This window comes from Saccostrea echinata, unplaced genomic scaffold, assembly GCF_033153115.1.
Source record: "Saccostrea echinata isolate AGI-Se365-2 ecotype Australia unplaced genomic scaffold, CSIRO_AGI_Sech_v1 ptg000062l, whole genome shotgun sequence".
Taxonomy (NCBI): Eukaryota; Metazoa; Mollusca; class Bivalvia; order Ostreida; family Ostreidae; genus Saccostrea; species Saccostrea echinata.
The window spans coordinates 4,375,276-4,394,590 of NW_026889811.1; the positions used below are offsets into that span (position 1 = coordinate 4,375,276).

Consider the following 19,315-nt stretch of genomic DNA (forward strand, 5'->3'; position numbering starts at 1 on the left):
TTTACATTTTATGATGCTTTGGTGAAGAAATTAACAAGAAAGTTTAAATCACACCACTGCTTTAAGAAAAGAAATTTAGTAACTACGTTCACTCGATATTTTACGAATTTTCCAGACAGAGTTAAAATTTTAACTTTTTACGGAAAATATTTCTAATGCCTAATACTATAGTCGCACGGTGAACATAGTCCTTTGCTTTATGGGCTACATAGAGAATAATATAATCGTACGGGTTTTTACTCTGAGGTTTTGAAAAGTACTTTGCACCGCCCTAAAGGCTTACAGCCCTGTATGTAGGTAACTTCGCAATTACCTACAATATTAAGCTTGATTGGTGTTTCAGTGATAACATATCGATTGTGTGATGCGATAAGATCACCCCGACCCTAATATTTGACCTCAGACGTAGTAGTTCTACTGTATTATATTCAAATAAATTATCATCCAAAACAGCTATAATAATAACAAGTACTGTTAGTGATGCAAAGGAACTATTAACCATAAAATGGCTGGTATTCAGCGAAAAAGCAAAGTGAAGCCAATGTACAAATTGAAATGTGTCGTTGTTGGGGATTTAGGAGTAGGAAAAACTACCCTGGTTAGATCTTTTGCAGAAGAGGGTCAGATCACGGGAGGGAAAACTCCTCCCAGAGGCATGTGGAAAAAGGAGATAAGCATGGACTCTTGTGTTGTGTATCTTTCTATCTGGGACACTGCAGGTATTGATTTCTCATATCATGTGCTCATTATGTCAGAAGTACATGTAGAATTGCTAGTGACTTATATGTATTATATATGTTTCCAGAATATCACAGATTGGTCCATTTTTTTATGTATCTATCAAATCATGTACACAAAATACCAAGACACACTGCTAGTGCTTGTTCTTAGGTATTTCAAGAATATCATAAGTTGTCTGAAGTCTGTCTGAAATTAAAAAATAAACGAAGCATTATTGTGTTTTAAAAGGATAATTGTGTTTTAAAAGGATTTTGGAATTTTTTTTTTTGAGATCAAGGACTGCCTTTTTAAAATTTCAGCCCATTATTGGCTTCCTGGATGAAAATGAAATCTTCAATCTTTGGGATATAGCCAATCATATTCCAAAAGAGAACATTGATAATATGCTAGGTGTTAGCAGTAAGAGTTCTCTGGATCACATTTTTTTGTAGAATATGGTTGTTTTTTTAACCCAAATTTGATTCTTCAATTCAAAACATCTGCAAGACGAAACCAATTATATTCCAAATAAAAAAAATTAACCAGTTTGGCTACTGTTTAAAATACAATAGGAGTTTGAGGAATAAGATAGCTTGAGAGACAACTAGCAAAGTTTACTGAGACTGTTTCTATTTAATGTATACAATCATAAAATATAATCATTTACCGTATGTATAAAAATATGCAGTGTGTCAACATGACCCATAATGATAATGTATCTACAATGTCAAGGTTGTCTTATTTCTACTTTAGATTTAATATCTGATTCCGATTTCCTTCTCTTATCAATACATATATATAATGTATCAGTTTGGTAATTACGCACAAAGCATTGGGTTTTATTTTCTGAAGTACAAATGATAAGCATTTTTGAATCTAAGTCTTTCGTTTAAAAAAAAAATTGAGAGATTTTCTCTCTTTTCACCCACCTTTGACATAAACATGTACTATACATAAACAGTACTAATATATTTTATTGGGTAAATGCAACTTAAGTGGTATAAAATACCAGACGAAACTTCTACAAATTTATTTACTTAAAATAATAGGATTTTAAAAAACCACACCTTTTAGTACGTTGAGTTGTAATTTTAATTTTTACTTGTATTATTTCAATGAAAAATAATGATTTTTTTTTCAAAAGCTTAATGTTATAGTCAAGATATAACTTATATAGTATTAATATAAAACATTGTCATGAAATGTCTTACTTGATAAATTTTTCAACAAAAAATAAGTCTCATACTGTTTTCCTTACAAACAGCTCAGCGAAATTTATTTTTGCTTAAAATGACATACACAGCAGGACAATTGTCCTGAGAATGAAATGTGTCATTTATTAAATATAACAATGACGAAATCTTAGATCAAAGGGGGGAATCTTAAATCAAAGGGGGGAATCAGCAAACAACAAACATTTTCTCATCTAGTTACATACATAAAGTTCATCACATTTATGCTGATTCCCTCTCCCTCAAAAAAAAAAACACCAATATTTTCAAAAATAACAATAATACTGATTAGTTCAATCACAATCTTCGAAAAAATGTTTAAAAGCTTATAAAAGCCAACGTATGGCGAACAATAGGGCAAAAGATATGAGCATCTGATCATATCCAACGTGAACAAAGGCTTGTAATATAAGCGCAGCTATCGTATCAAAATAAATAAATAAAAATTGAAAAATAATAATAAAAACAATATGTGTTTGTGAAACATTGATGCCCCCGTATGGCAATTTATAGCAAAGGTTACAATGTTTCAAATGCAAATCAAATATGCTGCTACCCAAAGTAAGGTCTCGTCTCGAGAAATATACCTGTGAAATATGAATCCCCTAGCAGCAACCATTGAAATATGGAAAAGGTTAGTTAAAGTTTTTCAAAAGTAAGTCAAACATCAAGGTCAAGGTCAAATTGTCAAAATTAATGGTGCCCAAGGAAAGGCCTTCTCACAAGAAATACACATGTGAAATATGAAAACCTTAGCACAAATCGTTCAAAAGTTATGGCCAAGGTTAAAGTTTTTCAAAAGTAGGTCAAACTCCAGGGACAAGGTCAATGGAGTACAATTGTTGATAAAGGTCTTGTCACAAGGAATGGACATACATGTATTAAATAATACATATGAAAACCCTAGCACCAACTGTTCAAAGGTTATGCCCAAGGTTAAAGTTTTCCAAAAGAAGGTCAAACTCCAAGGTCAAAGGGTCAAAGTTGTTGGTATCCAAAGAAAGGCCTTGTAGCAAGGATTACATATTTGAAGTATGAAAGCTGTAACATCAACCGTTCAAAACTTATTGTCAAGGTTAAATTTTTCCAAAAGTAGGTCAAACTCTAAGGTCAAAGGATCAAAGTTGTTGGTATCCATTTATGAAGGTCTTGTCACAAGGATTACATATATGAAGAATGAAAGCCCTAGCACCAATATTCAAAAGTTATGGCCAAGGTGAAAGTTTTTTCAAAAGTAGGTCAAACTCCAAGGTCAAAGGGTCAAAGTTGTTGGTATCCGAAGAAAGATCTTGTCACAAGGATTACATAAGTAAACTATGAAAGCCCTAGCACCAACCGTTCAAAAGTTATGGCAAATGTTAAAGTTTTTGCAAAACTGGGTCAAACTCCAAGGTCAAGGTCAAAGGGTCAAAGTTGTTGGTATCCTAAGGAAAGTTTTGTCACTAGGATTACAAGTATGAAAGCCCTAGCACCAACCGTTCAAAAGTTATGGCCAAGGTCAAAGTTCGGTAAAATTTTGCAAAACTGGGTCAAACTCCAAGGTCAAGGTCAAAAGGTCAAATCTGATAGTACCCAATAAAGGTCTTGTCACAAGGAATACACATGTGAAATATGAAAGCCATAGCTTCAACCAATCAAAAGTTATGGGCAATGTTAAAGTTTTAGTGGACAAACAGACAGAGAGACAGACGGACGGACAGGACAAATACTTCATTGTGTATACCCCCGAATCTTCAATACGGGGGCCTAATAAAAATGTACAAAATCTTTCTGTTATTGTTCTATGAATATTCACTTTTACTTTCAATTTTTAATCGTCGGTTTGCCTCTCTTCAAAATATTGGAAAATACCTACAATTGAGATTGAATTATGTAAGCAATTTTTTTTTTGGGGGGGGGGGGATCATGAATTGGGAATGACTTAAAGAATCATGATGTCAAAATACGTAAGCTAGCGGGAAAATTAGTATTTAAAAATATATATATATATATTCTTTAGTCATCATCAGGCGAATGGATATTTATTTAACAGTGTTTAACCAATAGAAATTTAGTTTTTTTAAGCATTTTTCATTCCATTTTTCAATCAACACTTTTGTTTGCATTAGGTCAAGAAAGGTATAGAAGTCTGACCGGGTCATATTACAGGGGAGCTCACTGCTGCATGATCGTGTTTGATGTAAATTCTTTAGATTCGTTCCAGAATGTACGAGAATGGTAAGTCAACTTTCAATAAGATAGAGAGCCATTTTCCATAAAACTGCATACACAATATATCTGCACTCCTCATACGGAAAATTTTGAATACTTTGCTATTGTATGATGGCACTACAACAAGTAAAATATGTAATGAATAAAAATGAACTAGAAATCGAAATGTTTGCTTCACTTTTATGACTTTATAAACCAGGGCCAAAAATAAAATAATGCATCATTTTAACTTTTACGGTTCATGGAACACAAGCTTTCTGAATCTTCATTTTAATGCATTTCAGTGACAATGGGTATTTGCTATTGACAATTTTAAACTGATTATAAATTGTTCATTCGTACACTAGTACTCTATTGATATTGCTTAATTTCAAAACAAAATTATACATTTATCCATGAAATTGTTTAATTGGACAAACAAACATTTGTAAATATTTACTTTTAAACCATTTTTTTAAAGGTATGACAACATTGAAGAGTATGCAGAAAATCCTAACGAAATAATCAAAATGCTTGTCGGAACAATACGAAAGCAGAATAACAGGGCAGTAAGCTTAGAAAAGGCGGAGAGACTTGCCGATCATTTAGGTCTGTCATACCAGGAAATCAACTTTGAGAGTCAAAACAATATCAAGGACCTGTTTGAAACGTTAGCAGATTTAACACTGGTGGTGTACAGAGAAAATAAAATCCATCCAAACGTACCAGTGGTATTGCTCCCCAAAAAGCATCAAAAGGCCTCTTTTTGCTCCTGTTGATAGCACTGAATTGTGCATGAAAAGAAGAACTATTATTTCCTTGCATTTTGATCTGCTTACACATAACCGTCCAAATATATTTGCTACAATTATAGCACTTGGGTTTCGGATAAGTCATAAAGGATATGCATGAAAACTTTATAAAGTACTATTCTCTTTATCCGAGATTACTAGTATACGGGTACTTGTTTATTATAATGCTTCATTTTTTCAGGAAAAAAGGATTTGTACGCCTTTCTTCAAAGTAAATAAGTTAAGGATAAATGATACAAAAAGGGATGACTTGATTGGTATATCTTTTAGGATATAAATACTAAATTTCTAAAATATCAAGAATTTGTGAGCTTTCTATGAAGTTCAAAATTCAACTTTCTGTCACTACACATAGAAATCTATACAACTTTTTATCACTTTAAAGGAAAATTTGTAAGACTTTGAATGAAAAAACTAAAATCTATACGGTTAAACTTCACCATTTCCTACTTACATAAAGATGACTTAAATTTTGAGAAAAGTTTGTATCACCCGTCCTTAATTTACGCTGCAGTATTAAATTTATTTGAACGTTTAATACTGCAGATAGTTAAAAAAAAAAGGTTGAGTACTTGGGATATTGTCAGTTTCTCTAAAGATGAATATTTTGTTTATGTTTAATGACGTACATGAAACAGATATAATTTTTTTTCTTAAATGCACTGTACACAGATTTGTACTGTTTATTGATTTTTTAAAATATCGATCACTGTTCTTTATCTTCGTCTTTTTTTTTACTCAAAAGTCACGAAATACAATGGAAAACAAGATGTGTTTGTGAAACACTGATGCCCCCGTATGGCAACTTATAGCAAAGGTTAAACTTTCTCAAATGCAAATCAAATATGCATGTCTCGAGGAATATACATGTGAAATATGAAAGCCCTAGCAGCAACCATTAAATAGATAAGGAAAAGGTTGAGGTTTTTCAAAAGTAAGTCAAAAATCAAGGTCAAGGTCAAAATTAATGGTGCCTAAGGAAAGGCCTTCTCACAAGAAATATACAGGTGAAATATAAAAGCTGAAGAACCAAATGTTCAAATGATATGACCAAGGTTAAAGTTTTTCAAAAGTAGGTCAAACTCCAAGGTCAAAGGGTCAAAGTTGTTGGTATCCAGATGAAGGTCTTGTCACTTGGACTACATATGTGAAGTATGAAACCCCTAGCACCAACGGTTCAAAAGTTATGGCCAAGGTTAAAGTTTTCCAAAAGTAGGTCAAACTCCAAGGTCAAGGTCAATGGATTACAATTGTTGGTATCCAGAGGAAGGTCTTGTCAAAAGGATTACATATGTGAGGTAAGAAAGCCCTAGCACCAGCCGTTCAAAAGTTATGGCCAATGTTAAAGTTTTTCAAAAGTAGGTCAAACGCCAAGGTCAAGGTCAAAGTGTCAAAGTCGTTGGCATCCAAAGGAAGGTCTTGTCACAAGGATTACTTATGTAAAAAATCAAAGCCCTGGCACCAATTGTTCAAAAGTTATGGCCAAGGTTAAAGTTGGGAAAAATTTTGCAAAACTGGGACAAACTCCAAGGTCAAGGTCAAAAGGTCAAATATGGTGATACCAAAAGAAAGGTCTTGTCACAAGGAATACACATGTGAAATATGAAAGCCATAGCTCCAAGCAATCAAAAGTTATGGGCAATGTTAAAGTTTTTGCGGACAAACAGATAAACAGACAGACAGACAGACAGACAGACGGACGGACAGGACAAAAACTATATACCCCCGAATCTTCGATACGGGGGCATAAAAACAATTCTCAAGGTTCAGTTGAAGAGGAAATTATTGCCGAGTAATTGTAAGGGTAATATGTAAAATAGTTTTTGTTTTGATTTTTTGATTCAGCATATTTCGGGAAGAGAAATTCCAAGGAATATATATGCCCTGCTTAGCTAGTGTTACACAACTTTCAAAAAGTAGTGGGAGAATCTTTTATTTTGGACACAATGCCATTCAAAACCACTGCAATAACTACAGTCTTATGCCATTGACATTTGTTTTAGTTACATGTTACAGATCATACACAATATTGAAGTCCATACTACCGTCGTAATTTTGATAGGCAGTTCAATCTGATTAAAAATCTTCGATCCGCTCCTTCTTTTTTATTGTCTCTTGTAGCGACAATGAGGGAAGCGCATCGAGGATCTGATTAACATAAGATTGAAAAGCAATTTGAATTTGTACGAAATCAATGGAAAAATCTACTTGATGTTTAAGATGAGTAAATGTGTATATGTATAATTTAGATTTGATGACGTGTGGCATACCTTAAATGATTTGATTGTTTAAACATCTTTAGAGAGAGAGAGAGAGAGAGAGAGAGAGAGAGAACTTGAAAAAGAGGTTTATGAAGCATAACAAAATACGTCTCAATATCAAATATTTCTTCAATAATCAACTTATCAAAAATAAACTTTAAAATGGTAGTTTGTTAATTTAATAAGAAGAATTATAATGTATGAAATCAAATTTATGATGAGCATGATTTATTTGTTTTGCTGTAACATTCAGCCTATTCTATCATCTGATGTGAATCTGTAAATATATATAAATGAATAAAAGATAATGTGTAAAAGTATTTTTTATTTCAAGCTGAAAGATAAGTTCATATGAAGGCTATGACATCCAATATTTTCAGGATAATTATCCGTCCATTTATTGATTACGTTAGATACAAAATTATGGACATTTAATATCAGTCTGATTCGTGACCAACAAACGACCTCTTTATTTACTCTGTACAACATTAGAGACCTTGGCTCCTGTTCATGTGTAAAGTTTACTGTATCCAGCGACATAACCTTTCTGTACTTGGATTTCGTCGCATACAGAGGCATTTGTTCTTTGCCTTGATCTGCATCGCGTCGCATTGTTAGAGTATTTGAAGACTAAAGTGAAAGGTAAATATAAGGTCAACACTATGTAATAATTGTATTAAAAACATCTATATCAATATGCTTTATCATTTGAAGAATAAAATCATAAAAGTTATATTTATTAAACAAAAAAAGTTTAGTAAAAATGCTGCTAAAATTCAACAATTCGTAAAAAACAGGATAAAAAAAACAAAACAAAAAACAAAAACAAAAACAAAAAAAAACCCAGAAGTCTCTGATGAGACTGTAGCTCTACTGGTTGTAATTATGAAGGAAGATAAAAGTAGCACTTGGACTTGAAACTTTGCAACAGCAATAAATGGAATTATGTTCCTTGGTTTAGTCTGTTTTTGTGGCAAGATTTATTGCAATCGAATAAAACTGTAGGAGGAGTAGCCTTTTAAAATAATTTTGCAGAAATTTCGATTTCAGTAACCATGGCAACATCATTCAACAAAATCAAAAAGCAATAATGACAATTATGTATCTCAGTGTAGTCTACTTGTGTGCCAAATTATATTGAAATGAGATCAAAACTGAAGCAGGAGTAGAGTTTTGAATGTATTTCAATGAAATTTCTATTTTTAGTTACCATTGCAACATCGTTCATTGAAATCAAAAACCGATATATAGAATTATGTATCTTAGTGTAGTCTACTTGTGTGCCAAGTTATATTAAAAAGAGATCAAACCTGTAGGAGGAGTAGCGTTTTGAATGTATTTAACAGAAATTTCTATTTTTAGTAACCATGGCAACACCGTTAATTGAAATCAAAAACCGATATACAGAATCATGTATCTTAGTATAGTCTACTTGTGTGCCAAGTTATAATGAAATCAAATCAAAACTGTAGGAGGAGTAGCGTTTTAAAAGTACTTCACAGGAATTTCTATTTTTAGTAAACATGGCAACACAGTTCACTGAAATCAAAAACCGATAAATAGAATCATGTATCTTAGTATAGTCTACTTGTGTGCCAAGTTATAATGAAATCAAATCAAAATTGTAGGAGGAGTAGCGTTTTGAAAGTACTTCAAAGAAATTTCTATTTTTAGTAACTATGGCAACACAGTTCATTGAAATCAAAAACCGATATACAGAATCATGTATCTTAGTATAGTCTACTTGTGTGCCAAGTTATATTGAAATCAGACCAAAACTGTAGGAGGAGTAGCGGTCTGGAAAAAAAAAATGCTTACAGACGGACAGACGGACGCCGAACACCTTACTATCGCATAAGCTCTTCTGGTCACAATGTTTTATCTCACTCTTTAGTGGTCTTATTTTTTCTCCTCAGAGATTTATATTCATAATTGAAATTGACCGGTCACAGTAGCCTAATGGTAGATGTAGGTTGTTCACTTCATGATCGGGAGGCCCGGATTCGATTTTCTTCGCCCCGCCCCGTCAAACTTAAGATCCTAACCATAGGAAATGACTGTTCTTCGCCAAACACCTGGTATTAGAATCGAAACAGGGCCCTCCATGTCACGGCAGGTGTTGGTGCATGTGATAAAGAACCCTAACTGCTCAATGACCCTTAGTGCCGAGTATAGATCTACATTGAAGCCGTTCGCCCGTACATGGTGATGTCTCCCTGAATAAAAAGTTCTTTAAGCGGACGTAAAAGAACATACAATCAAACAATCCAAAATCATATTAGATGTTTAAATGAAATATTACCAACCGTTAAGCAGTATGTTCGTAGTTATTTGAGATTAAGGAATTAAGATACAAGTCTAGAAACGCGTACCTTTTACATTGTTTACATATTTCATTGCAAGCGGAAAGGTATAAATAAAGTTCAACACCAAAAATGGTATCATAAATTTTACTGGAAGAAAGACATAAAAGGTAATCAAGAAAAATGGAGGCCAATTACATAGCATCTCCCTGATACTTGTTTATGTTTCTCTATAAATTTAATTATCATACAAAGTGAGACGATTTCTCCGTTTTATGGGTATTCTCACCTGAAAACGAAAACAACCATCAAAGAGGAACTATTTGTTTACTTTATATATAACCATCCGATAAAAATTAAATGATAACTAAACGCAACGACAGCAAAAGCTGATTTTTTCATGCAGCTTTATTTCTGTAACATCAATGTTTTCTGGTCGATAAAAACAAACTTGAGAAAGAATTTCAACACATAAAAAACGTAATTATTATTGAAAACCAACTACTACTTATATTACTACTACCGAATCATCAGCATCATGAGGTGGGGCATTTTGAGAGGCTCTGAGCAGGTATGAGACTCTAAACTTTTAATTTTCTAGCATTTAACTGAGACACTTGCTGCAAAGAAGAATTTGAATGCACGGATTGGTATATATTCTTTAGAATTATTTTCACTGTAATTAATGTAAATCTCAAATTTGTAAAATATATGGAAATTAAAAATTATCTGTGATGTTTAACATTCTTCATTATTGCCGTTCCACTAGACTACATATTTTTAATACACTTTATTGAGTGTTATTGAGATGTCTTCTATGGGTGGGGGTGGGGACGGGCATTGGGCGTGTGGCTACAATTTTCCATTTTATTTATGAAAACATAGATTTACTATTAAATTCTTTTAATTTTCGAAAGAAAATGATCAATGATCAATATTTTGATTGAGCTACAAGAAAAAAAAAGCTATATCGAATTTAAAGTTTTTTGCAATCATACAGGAATACGGTTAATATATATTTAGGAATGTAAAAAATATGTCTTTTCTTGCAATTGGGACTTCACAGTTTTCACATATTTCATTTAAACATCGGCCTATACTTACCTGAGGGTGTCAAAAACCTCGGCCTTGAAATTTTTTTTTATAGAAGTTGACGAATATTTGAACTATCTGTACCAAATTTTGTCCTGGAATAACCTACTTTCTAGACCATCCAGTTCCAGTCAAAACTTACTTTTGTTCTTTTTGAAAAATGAAAAATATAATTTAAAAAAAATGTAAACATTTTTCAAGGCGAGATGAAATATAATCGAACCAAAGATCCTGCATGCGATTTGAAAATACAATATTCTTCAAAGATATATGATAAAGTTTGCTTAGTCCATATGTGAAAGTTTTATAAATAATGGATTAATTTTAAAAAGTTTTGGACCCAGACTTTCGACCAAGGATCCAGGGTTTATACAAAATAACCCCCCCCCCCCCTGCTATCTTAACAGAAAAATATTATCTAGCAAATGTAATTTTAATAGTTCAAGCAAGGAAGCTTAAAATTTTCTAAAGATAAGAAGCAACCTCTTATACATGTAAACTTTAAATTTAAAATTCTTAATTTAAGCTATTGCTAAATTAAACTGCACTGGTTTTTATTCGTGTTATCTTCGGTCAGAGAAGCATATCTAGTGCAAAAAAGAACACGGAACAAAAATAGGGGGCATTGAAAAATATTTGTGAAAGGACCCTATAAGATTTAAGCAAAAAACGAATGTGTTCACATCGCAATTAAAAGGAAAGATAAAATATCAGATGGAAGAACATGGAAGTAAACAGTTTTTATCTGATTAAGTCACTGTTTTGTTTAGAAATAAGTTCTTTCCAATTACATGTACATAAGCATGTATAATATTAATTTAATTCATATCTATGACCAAAGCATCCCCAACTGAACCTTGATTTGGAACTCAGGACCCATTCACTATACAAATTGGTATATTAAAATGTAGTATATTGCAATTTCAATATTTGACAATTTTGGCTCCAACCTGGAATTTGAGTTTTAGGACACATAGTCAACTTTTGGTAAAGGGCTTATCTTCATCATGTATTAAAGATATTCTTTTATCAATTCTAGACAATTACCCAACAAAGCCATGTGCTCTATGATTAACTTATCATCACTTTGGAGCCTGGTCCCTTGATCTAGGGACCATTAGTTTTACAAATTCCTTGATCAGCTGACTGCTCAAATAATCATGCAAACAGTATGACTCCTATATGTCCATCCATGAATGATTTTTAGAAATAAATTTGATTTTTAATGATATTATCATTTAAAATAAGGCTAATTTCAGGTCTTACGGAAGAGATTTTATAAACCAAGTTCCCTTGCAGGTGTAGACATTGGTTTAAAAATAACCTCACTGCTATAGCCGTAAGCGATATGCAAAGGTAAAAAATTGCCACCTTAAAGAATTAAGGTAACTTCTATAAATCCATCTTTTGGGGAGGTTCTCCGATGGAATCGGTAATCTTTAGAAAAATAACTATTTCCTGAACTAATTAGGAAGAGACAAAACACTTAACAGAGCTTGAATTATTGTAGCATTGCTTACATTACAATTTTATAGATAGATAGATAGATAGATAGATAGATAGATAGATAGATAGATAGATTTCTTTTGCTGTAACATTCAGCCTATTGTATCATCTAATGTGAATTTGTAAATATATATAAATGAATAAAAGATGATGTATAATAATTTTTTTTTATTTCAAGCTGAAAGATAAATCTATATGAAGACTATGGCATCCAATATTTTCAGGATAATTATCCGTCAATTTATTGATTACGCTTGACACAAAATAATGGACATTTAATATCAATCTTATTTACTCTGTACAACATTAGAGACCTTGGCTCCTTTCCATGTGTTTACTGTACTTTCTGTACTTGGATTTCGTCGCATACAAAGGCATTTATGCTTTGCCTTAATCTGCATCGCGTCGCATTGTTAAGATATTTGAAGGCTAAAGTGAAAGGTAAATATAAGGTCAACATTATTTAATAATGGTATTAAAACATCTATATCAATATACCCTTGACATTTGAAGAAGATAAACATTAAAGTTATAAGTATTAAACATAAAAAAGTGAAAATGCTGTTAAAAATCAACAATACGTTAAAAAATAAAACTCAAAATGTTTTAACTCAGTAATAAAGCTTCTAATTTTTTCTCCTCAAAGAGTTTATATTCATAAATGAAATTGATTGGTCACAGTACGTCGCCATTTTTTTTTTCAAGTGAGTTAAAATTAGGACAAAATCAACGCTCTTTGTTTGTTTGCTTGTATGTTGTTTAACGTCCCTCTCGAGAATTTTTCACTCATATGGAGACGCCACCACTTGCCTGTGGAGAGCTGCAAATTTTGTCCTATACTCGGCACTTATGGCAATTGAGCAGTGAGGGATCTTTTTCGTGCCAGCACCTACTGCGACACGGGGCCTCGGTTTATACGGTCTCATCCGAAGGACCGGTCTCCACGTCCCACAGTGGGATTCGGACCCGTGACGTAAGGATCAACTCCTTACGCCGCGACTCTAGAGCAGACGCTCTAACCACTTCGCCACGCGGGCGACTCAACTCTCTTTGAAAATAAATTTCAAATGCGTTAAATTTCGGACAAAATTAAGGTACTTTGAAAAAATATGTATGAAACTAAAATTTTGGGTTCAGAGTGTAGTAATGGACAGCACTATTTTGTTATATTTCTTTCGAAAAACTGATGTATTGATCTACTCTCATCGAGAACGAGAAGACAGTTACACATAGATGGTCCCTTCACCTAACTCTATCTTTCCAACCCAAATATATGTATTTAGATAACTGATATAACATTGATATACTTTCTCTCAGTAAATTGAGTCAACCTGAAGAAGATGTAGAAATTGAGATAAGCTTTCCTGAAAAAAAGAAAAGAAAAACAAACAATAGGCACAGGGGCTCACCTGAGCACTGTGGCTAGGAAAAAAGCAAAAATAAGTTTAGTATTGCAATGCTTAAATGCTTAAGTGGTCCTGACCTACCCCTAAAAGGAGGGGGTATGATTTGAACAAAATTGAATCTACACTAACTAAGGATGCTTACATATGTTTTTGACTGTGACTTTTTCCCTACAAGTTTAAACTTTCATTGTGGCCCCTACCTGCCCCTGAGAGTCATGATTTGATCAAACTTGAATCTACACTATCTGAGGATGCTTTCATATAAATATGACCAATCATAGCTTTGATGTTCTTGAGAAGGAGATTTATAAAGATTTCTCCTATATATTCTTACGTAAAACTTTGATCGTCCATTGTGGCCCCACCCTACCCCGGGGGTCATGATTTGATCAAATTTGAATCTACACCACCTGAAGTTGCTTCCATATAAATATGACTAATCAAGACTTTGCTGTTCTTGAGAAGAAGATTTTTAAAGATTTTTCCTATGTATTCCAATGTAAAACTTTGATCGCCCACTGTGGCCCCACCCTACCCCTGGGGATCATGATTTGAACAAACTTGAATCTACACTACCTGAGGATGCTTCCACATAAGTTTCATATTTTCTTACACAGTGGTTCTTGAGAAGAAGATTTTTGAAAGATGTCCAAATAATTATTTATCATACCTTAAAGAATATTAACTAAGCCGTGAACATTTTTTTCAAAGTGCGTTAATATGGTCAATTATATAACGCACTTTGAAAAGAATTTTTTTTCAAAGTGCGTTAACTTGGTTCCAAATTTAACGCACTTTGAAAAAAAATCAAAGTGCATTGCAACAACGGTAGCCTAATGGTAGGGTGCTTTATACCTGATCGGGAGGCCTGGGTTCGATTTTGTTCGCTCCGCCTCGTCAAACATAAGATCCATAGGAAGTGACTGTTCCTTGCAAAGCATCTGGTATTAGATTAATTGATTGTATGTTGTTTTACGTACCGTTCGAGACTTTTTTACTAATATAAAGACGTCATCATATACCGGTGAAGGGCTTCAAAATTAAACCTTTAGTCGGAACTTAGGGCCATTGAGCAGTGAGGGTTCTTTATCGTGCCAACGCCTACCGTGACACGGGGCCTCGGTATTTGAGGTCTCATCCGAAGGACCCGCAACTTTCACTTCAACGTGCCGAGCGCTTGGCGAAGGAACAATAGCTACCTATTTTTTATCGACTTACGTCAGTCGCAACCGTGATTCGAACACACGACCTTCCGATCAAGGAGCGAGCGCTCTACCGACTGAGATATCGTGACGGCCCTGGTATTAAAAGTGAAACGGGTCTTTTGGATGAATACTTAAAAACAAGGTCCCCTGTCACGGCAGGCGTTGGTACGATAAAGAGTCCTTACTGATCAATGGCTGAATGCCGAGTATAGATCTACACTTGAAGCCCTTCACCGGTACATAGTGGTGTCTCCTTGACTAAAAGAACATACAATTAATTAATCAATCCGAAATCATATAAGAACTTTAAATATTACCAATAGTTAAGAGTCGCCTGCGTGGCGCAGTGGTTAGAGCGTCTGCTCTAGAGTCACGAAGTAAGGAGCTGATCCTTTCGTCGCGGGTTCGAATCCACTGCGGGACGTGAGAACCGGTCCTTCGGATGAGACCGTATAAACCGAGGTCGCAGTAGGTGTTGGCACGAAAAAGATCCCTCACTGTCAATGGCCCTGAGTGCCGAGCATAGGTATAAAGCAGCCCTCCACATGCAAGTGGAGGCGTCTCCAAATGAGTGAAAAATTCTCGAGAGGGACGTTAAACAATAAACAAAACAAAACCAAACGTTAAGCAGTACGTTCATCGTTATATGAAATTAAGGAATAAAGATACAAGTCCAGAACGCATCCCTTTCACATTGTTTACATATTTCATTGCAAGCGGAAAGGTAAAAATAAAGTTCAACACCAATAAAGCTATAATATATTTTAGAAAGAAATTAAGAAAGACATAAAAAGTAATAAAGAAAAATGGAGGCATCTCCCTGGTATTTGTTTATGTTCCTCTATAAATTTAATTATCAGAAAAGGTGAGATGGTTTTTCGGTTTTATGGATATTTTCACCTGAAAACAACCATCAAAGAGCAACTATTTATTTACTTTTTGTATAACCATCACATAAAAAATAAATGATAACTGAACGCAACGACAGCAATAGCTGATTTTTCATGCAGCTTTATTTCTGTAACATCAATGTTTTCTGATCGATAAAAACAAACTTGAGAAAGAATTTCAGCACATGAAAACGTAATTATTATTGAAAACCAACTACTACTTATATTACTACTACCGAATCATCAGCATCATGAGGTGGGGCATTTTGAGAGGCGCCGGAGAGGGATGAGACTCTAAACTTTTAATTTTCCAATATTTAATTAAGACACTTGCTACAAAGAAGAATTTGAATGCAAGGATTGGTATATATTCTTTAGAATTATTTTGATTATAAGTAATGCAAATATCAAATTTGCAAAAAATATATGGAAATTGAAAATTATCTGTGATGTTTAACATTCTTCATTATTGCTGTTCGACTAGTCTACATATCTTTTATGCACTTTATGAAGTATTATTGAGAAGTCTTCTAGGGTTGGGGGTTGGGATTGTGCGTGTGGCTACAATTTTTCATTTTATTTATGAAAATAGATTTACTATTAAATTCTTTTAATTTTTGAAAGAAAATGATCAATATTTTGATTGAGCTACAAGAAAAAAAAGCTATATCGAATTTAAAGTTTTTTTGCAGTCATACAGGAATACGGTTATATATTTAGGAATGTAAAAAAACATGTCTTTTCTTGCAATTGGGACTTAACAGTTTTCACATGTTTCATTTAAACATCGGCCTATACTTACCTGAGGGGTGTTAAAAACCTCGGCCTTGAATTTTTTTTAAAGAAGTTGACGAATATTTGAACTATCTGTACCCAATATTGTCCTGGAATAACCTACTTTCTAGACCATCCAGTCCAGTCAAAGCTTATTTTTGTTCTTTTTTTTTGTTAGTATAAACAGGCTAATAAATCGCTCGTCTGAAGCCATAGAGAGTATTAAAAAAACAAGAGGCCCAGGGGCCACATCGCTCACCTGAGCACTATGGCTAGGAAAAAGCAGAAATCAGTTCAGTCTTGAAAGGTTGAAAAGTTTGAATAAAAAAGTGGTTCGGGGGGAGGGGTTGTTGTTGTCATAAATTGAACAAATTTGAATCTACAATATCTGAGGATGCTTCCATTTGAATATGACCAATCATGGCTTTGCTGTTCTTGAGTAGAAGATTTTTAAAGATTTAACCTTTGTATTCCTATGTAAAATTTTGATCGCCCATTGTGGCCCCACCCGACCCCCGGGGGTCATGATTTGAACAAACTTGAATCTACACTACCTGAGGATGCTTCCATATAAATATGACCAATCATGGCTTTGCTGTTCTTGAGAAGAAGATTTTTAAAGATTTTTCCTATATATTCCTATGTAAAACTTTGATCGCCCATTGTGGCCCCACCCGACCCCCGGGGGTCATGATTTGAACAAACTTGAATCTACACTATCTGAGGATGCTACCATATAAATATGACCAATCAAGCCTTTGCTGTTCTTGAGAAGATTTTTTAAGGATTTTTCCTTTATATTCCTATGTAAAACTTTGATCGCCCATTGTGGCCCCACCCGACCCTCGGGGGTCATGATTTGAACAAACTTGAATCTACACTACCTGAGGATGCTTGCATGTAAATATGACCAATCATGGCTTTGCTGTTCTTGAGAAGAAGATTTTTAAAGATTTTTCCTATATATTCCTATGTAAAACTTTGATCGCCCATTGTGGCCCCACCCGACCCCGGGGGTCATGATTTGAACAAACTTGAATCTACACTATCTGAGGATGCTACCATATAAATATGACCAATCATGGCTTTGCTGTTCTTGAGAAGATTTTTTAAAGATTTTTCCTTTATATTCCTATGTAAAACTTTGATCGCCCATTGTGGCCCCACCCGACCCCCGGGGGGTCATGATTTGAACAAACTTGAATCTACACTATCTGAGGATGCTACCATATAAATATGACCAATCATGGCTTTGCTGTTCTTGAGAAGAAGATTTTTTAAAGATTTTTCCTTATATTCCTATGTAAAACTTTGATCGCCCATTGTGGCCCCACCCGACCCCCGGGGGGTCATGATTTGAACAAATTTGAATCTATACTACTTGAGGATGCTTCCATGTAAATATGACCAATCATGGCTTTGCTGTTCTTGAGAAGAAGATTTTTAAAGATTATTCCTATAAATTCCTATGTAAAACTTTGATCGCCCATTGTGGCCCCACCCGACCCCCGGGGTCATGATTTGAACAAACTTGAATCTACACTACCTGAGGATGCTTCCATGTAAATATGACCAATCATGGCTTTGCTGTTCTTGAGAAGATTTTTTTAAAGATTTTTCCTATATATTCCTATGTAAAACTTTGATCGCCCATTGTGGCCCCACCCGACCCCGGGGGTCATGATTTGAACAAACTTGAATCTACACTATCTGAGGATGCTACCATATAAATATGACCAATCATGCCTTTGCTGTTCTTGAGAAGATTTTTTAAAGATTTTTCCTTTATATTCCTATGTAAAACTTTGATCGCCCATTGTGGCCCCACCCGACCCCCGGGGGTCATGATTTGAACAAACTTGAATCTACACTACCTGAGGATGCTTCCACATAAGTTTCATATTTTCAAGCACAGTGGTTCTTCAGAAGTAGATTTTTTAATGATGCCATTAATTTTTCACGAATTCTTAATTATCTCCCCTTGGAAGAAGGCGTGGCCCTTCATTTGAACAAACTTGAATCCCCTTTACCCAAGGATACTTTGTGGCAAGTTTGGTTGAAATTGACCCAGTAGTTCTGGAGAAGAAGATGAAAATGTGAAAAGTTTACAACAACGACGACGCCAACGACGACGACGACAGACAACGGACAAATTTTGATCAGAAAAGATCACTTGAGCCTTTGGTTCAGGTGAGCTAAAAACTTAAGCTGACTAGATTTTGGCAATACTTTGAAGCAATATAAAGAATTTTGTCTAATGATTCTTGAATCTATTGATTTAAACCTATACAATCACTTTGAATTAAACAAACTTTTGAAAACGTAAAGATCTTCTTGTTAGCTTGTTAAGGGATATCACGAAGCATAACCATGCAACATGTTATTTTCTAGATGCCCAAAAGTAAAAAAATAATATAACATTAACAAATGTAATGAATTATTAGCTTAGCAAAACATTTTAATTTTTTATAATGACTTTTATGAGAGAATTTTGTATCAAATGGTATAAAAATTCGCTTTGTAGTTTATGGGCGCTTTTTACAACAATAACAACGAAAAATGGAAGTATAGAACGGTATATAAATGCACTTTTTGGATTTATTTTGAATGTAAATGATACAATATCAAATTTTTAAATTATCTGAAAAATTGTAAAATGTGTATGATGTTTAAAATTCAAGCCTTTTCCCCATTCTCCAGTCAGAGAGACATATCTAGTACAAGAAGGGCATAAAAACAAACTTAAAATGATAAAAATGACCGCACGGGCTTTTAATCAAGCGATACTAAAAATATCAGTTGTTCATCTCACTAAAAAGGAAGTATGAAACATAAAGATGGAAGAACGCAGACAAATAAAAGCTAACAATCTGAATACCTTAATATATGATGCATGCTTCATCAATTAAAGACCCCCCACCCCC

At 34.0% G+C, this 19,315-nt stretch overlaps 2 protein-coding genes across 2 annotated transcripts in view; one reads left to right on the forward strand and one right to left on the reverse strand.

Moving 5' to 3' along the window:
- Nucleotides 1–19,315, reverse strand: part of LOC133175375 (putative cysteine protease YraA) — a 71,410-nt gene that overhangs the window by 2,535 nt on the left and 49,560 nt on the right. The window lies entirely within an intron of this gene.
- LOC133175374 (uncharacterized) lies at nt 500–4,921 on the forward strand. The gene is made up of 3 exons (XM_061310470.1): nt 500–719; nt 4,061–4,169; nt 4,624–4,921. The coding sequence occupies exons 1-3, from the start codon at nt 506–508 to the stop codon at nt 4,919–4,921; spliced, it is 621 nt and encodes a 206-aa protein (XP_061166454.1). The 5' UTR covers nt 500–505.

Bases quoted from the DNA above. Each gene is read 5' to 3' on its own strand.
- LOC133175374 (XM_061310470.1), top strand. From the start codon at position 506: ATGGCTGGTATTCAGCGAAAAAGCAAAGTGAAGCCAATGTACAAATTG. The intron at 720-4,060 runs GTATTGATTTCT...TGTTTGCATTAG, and splicing joins TTCTATCTGGGACACTGCAG to GTCAAGAAAGGTATAGAAGT. The intron at 4,170-4,623 runs GTAAGTCAACTT...ATTTTTTTAAAG, and splicing joins TTCCAGAATGTACGAGAATG to GTATGACAACATTGAAGAGT.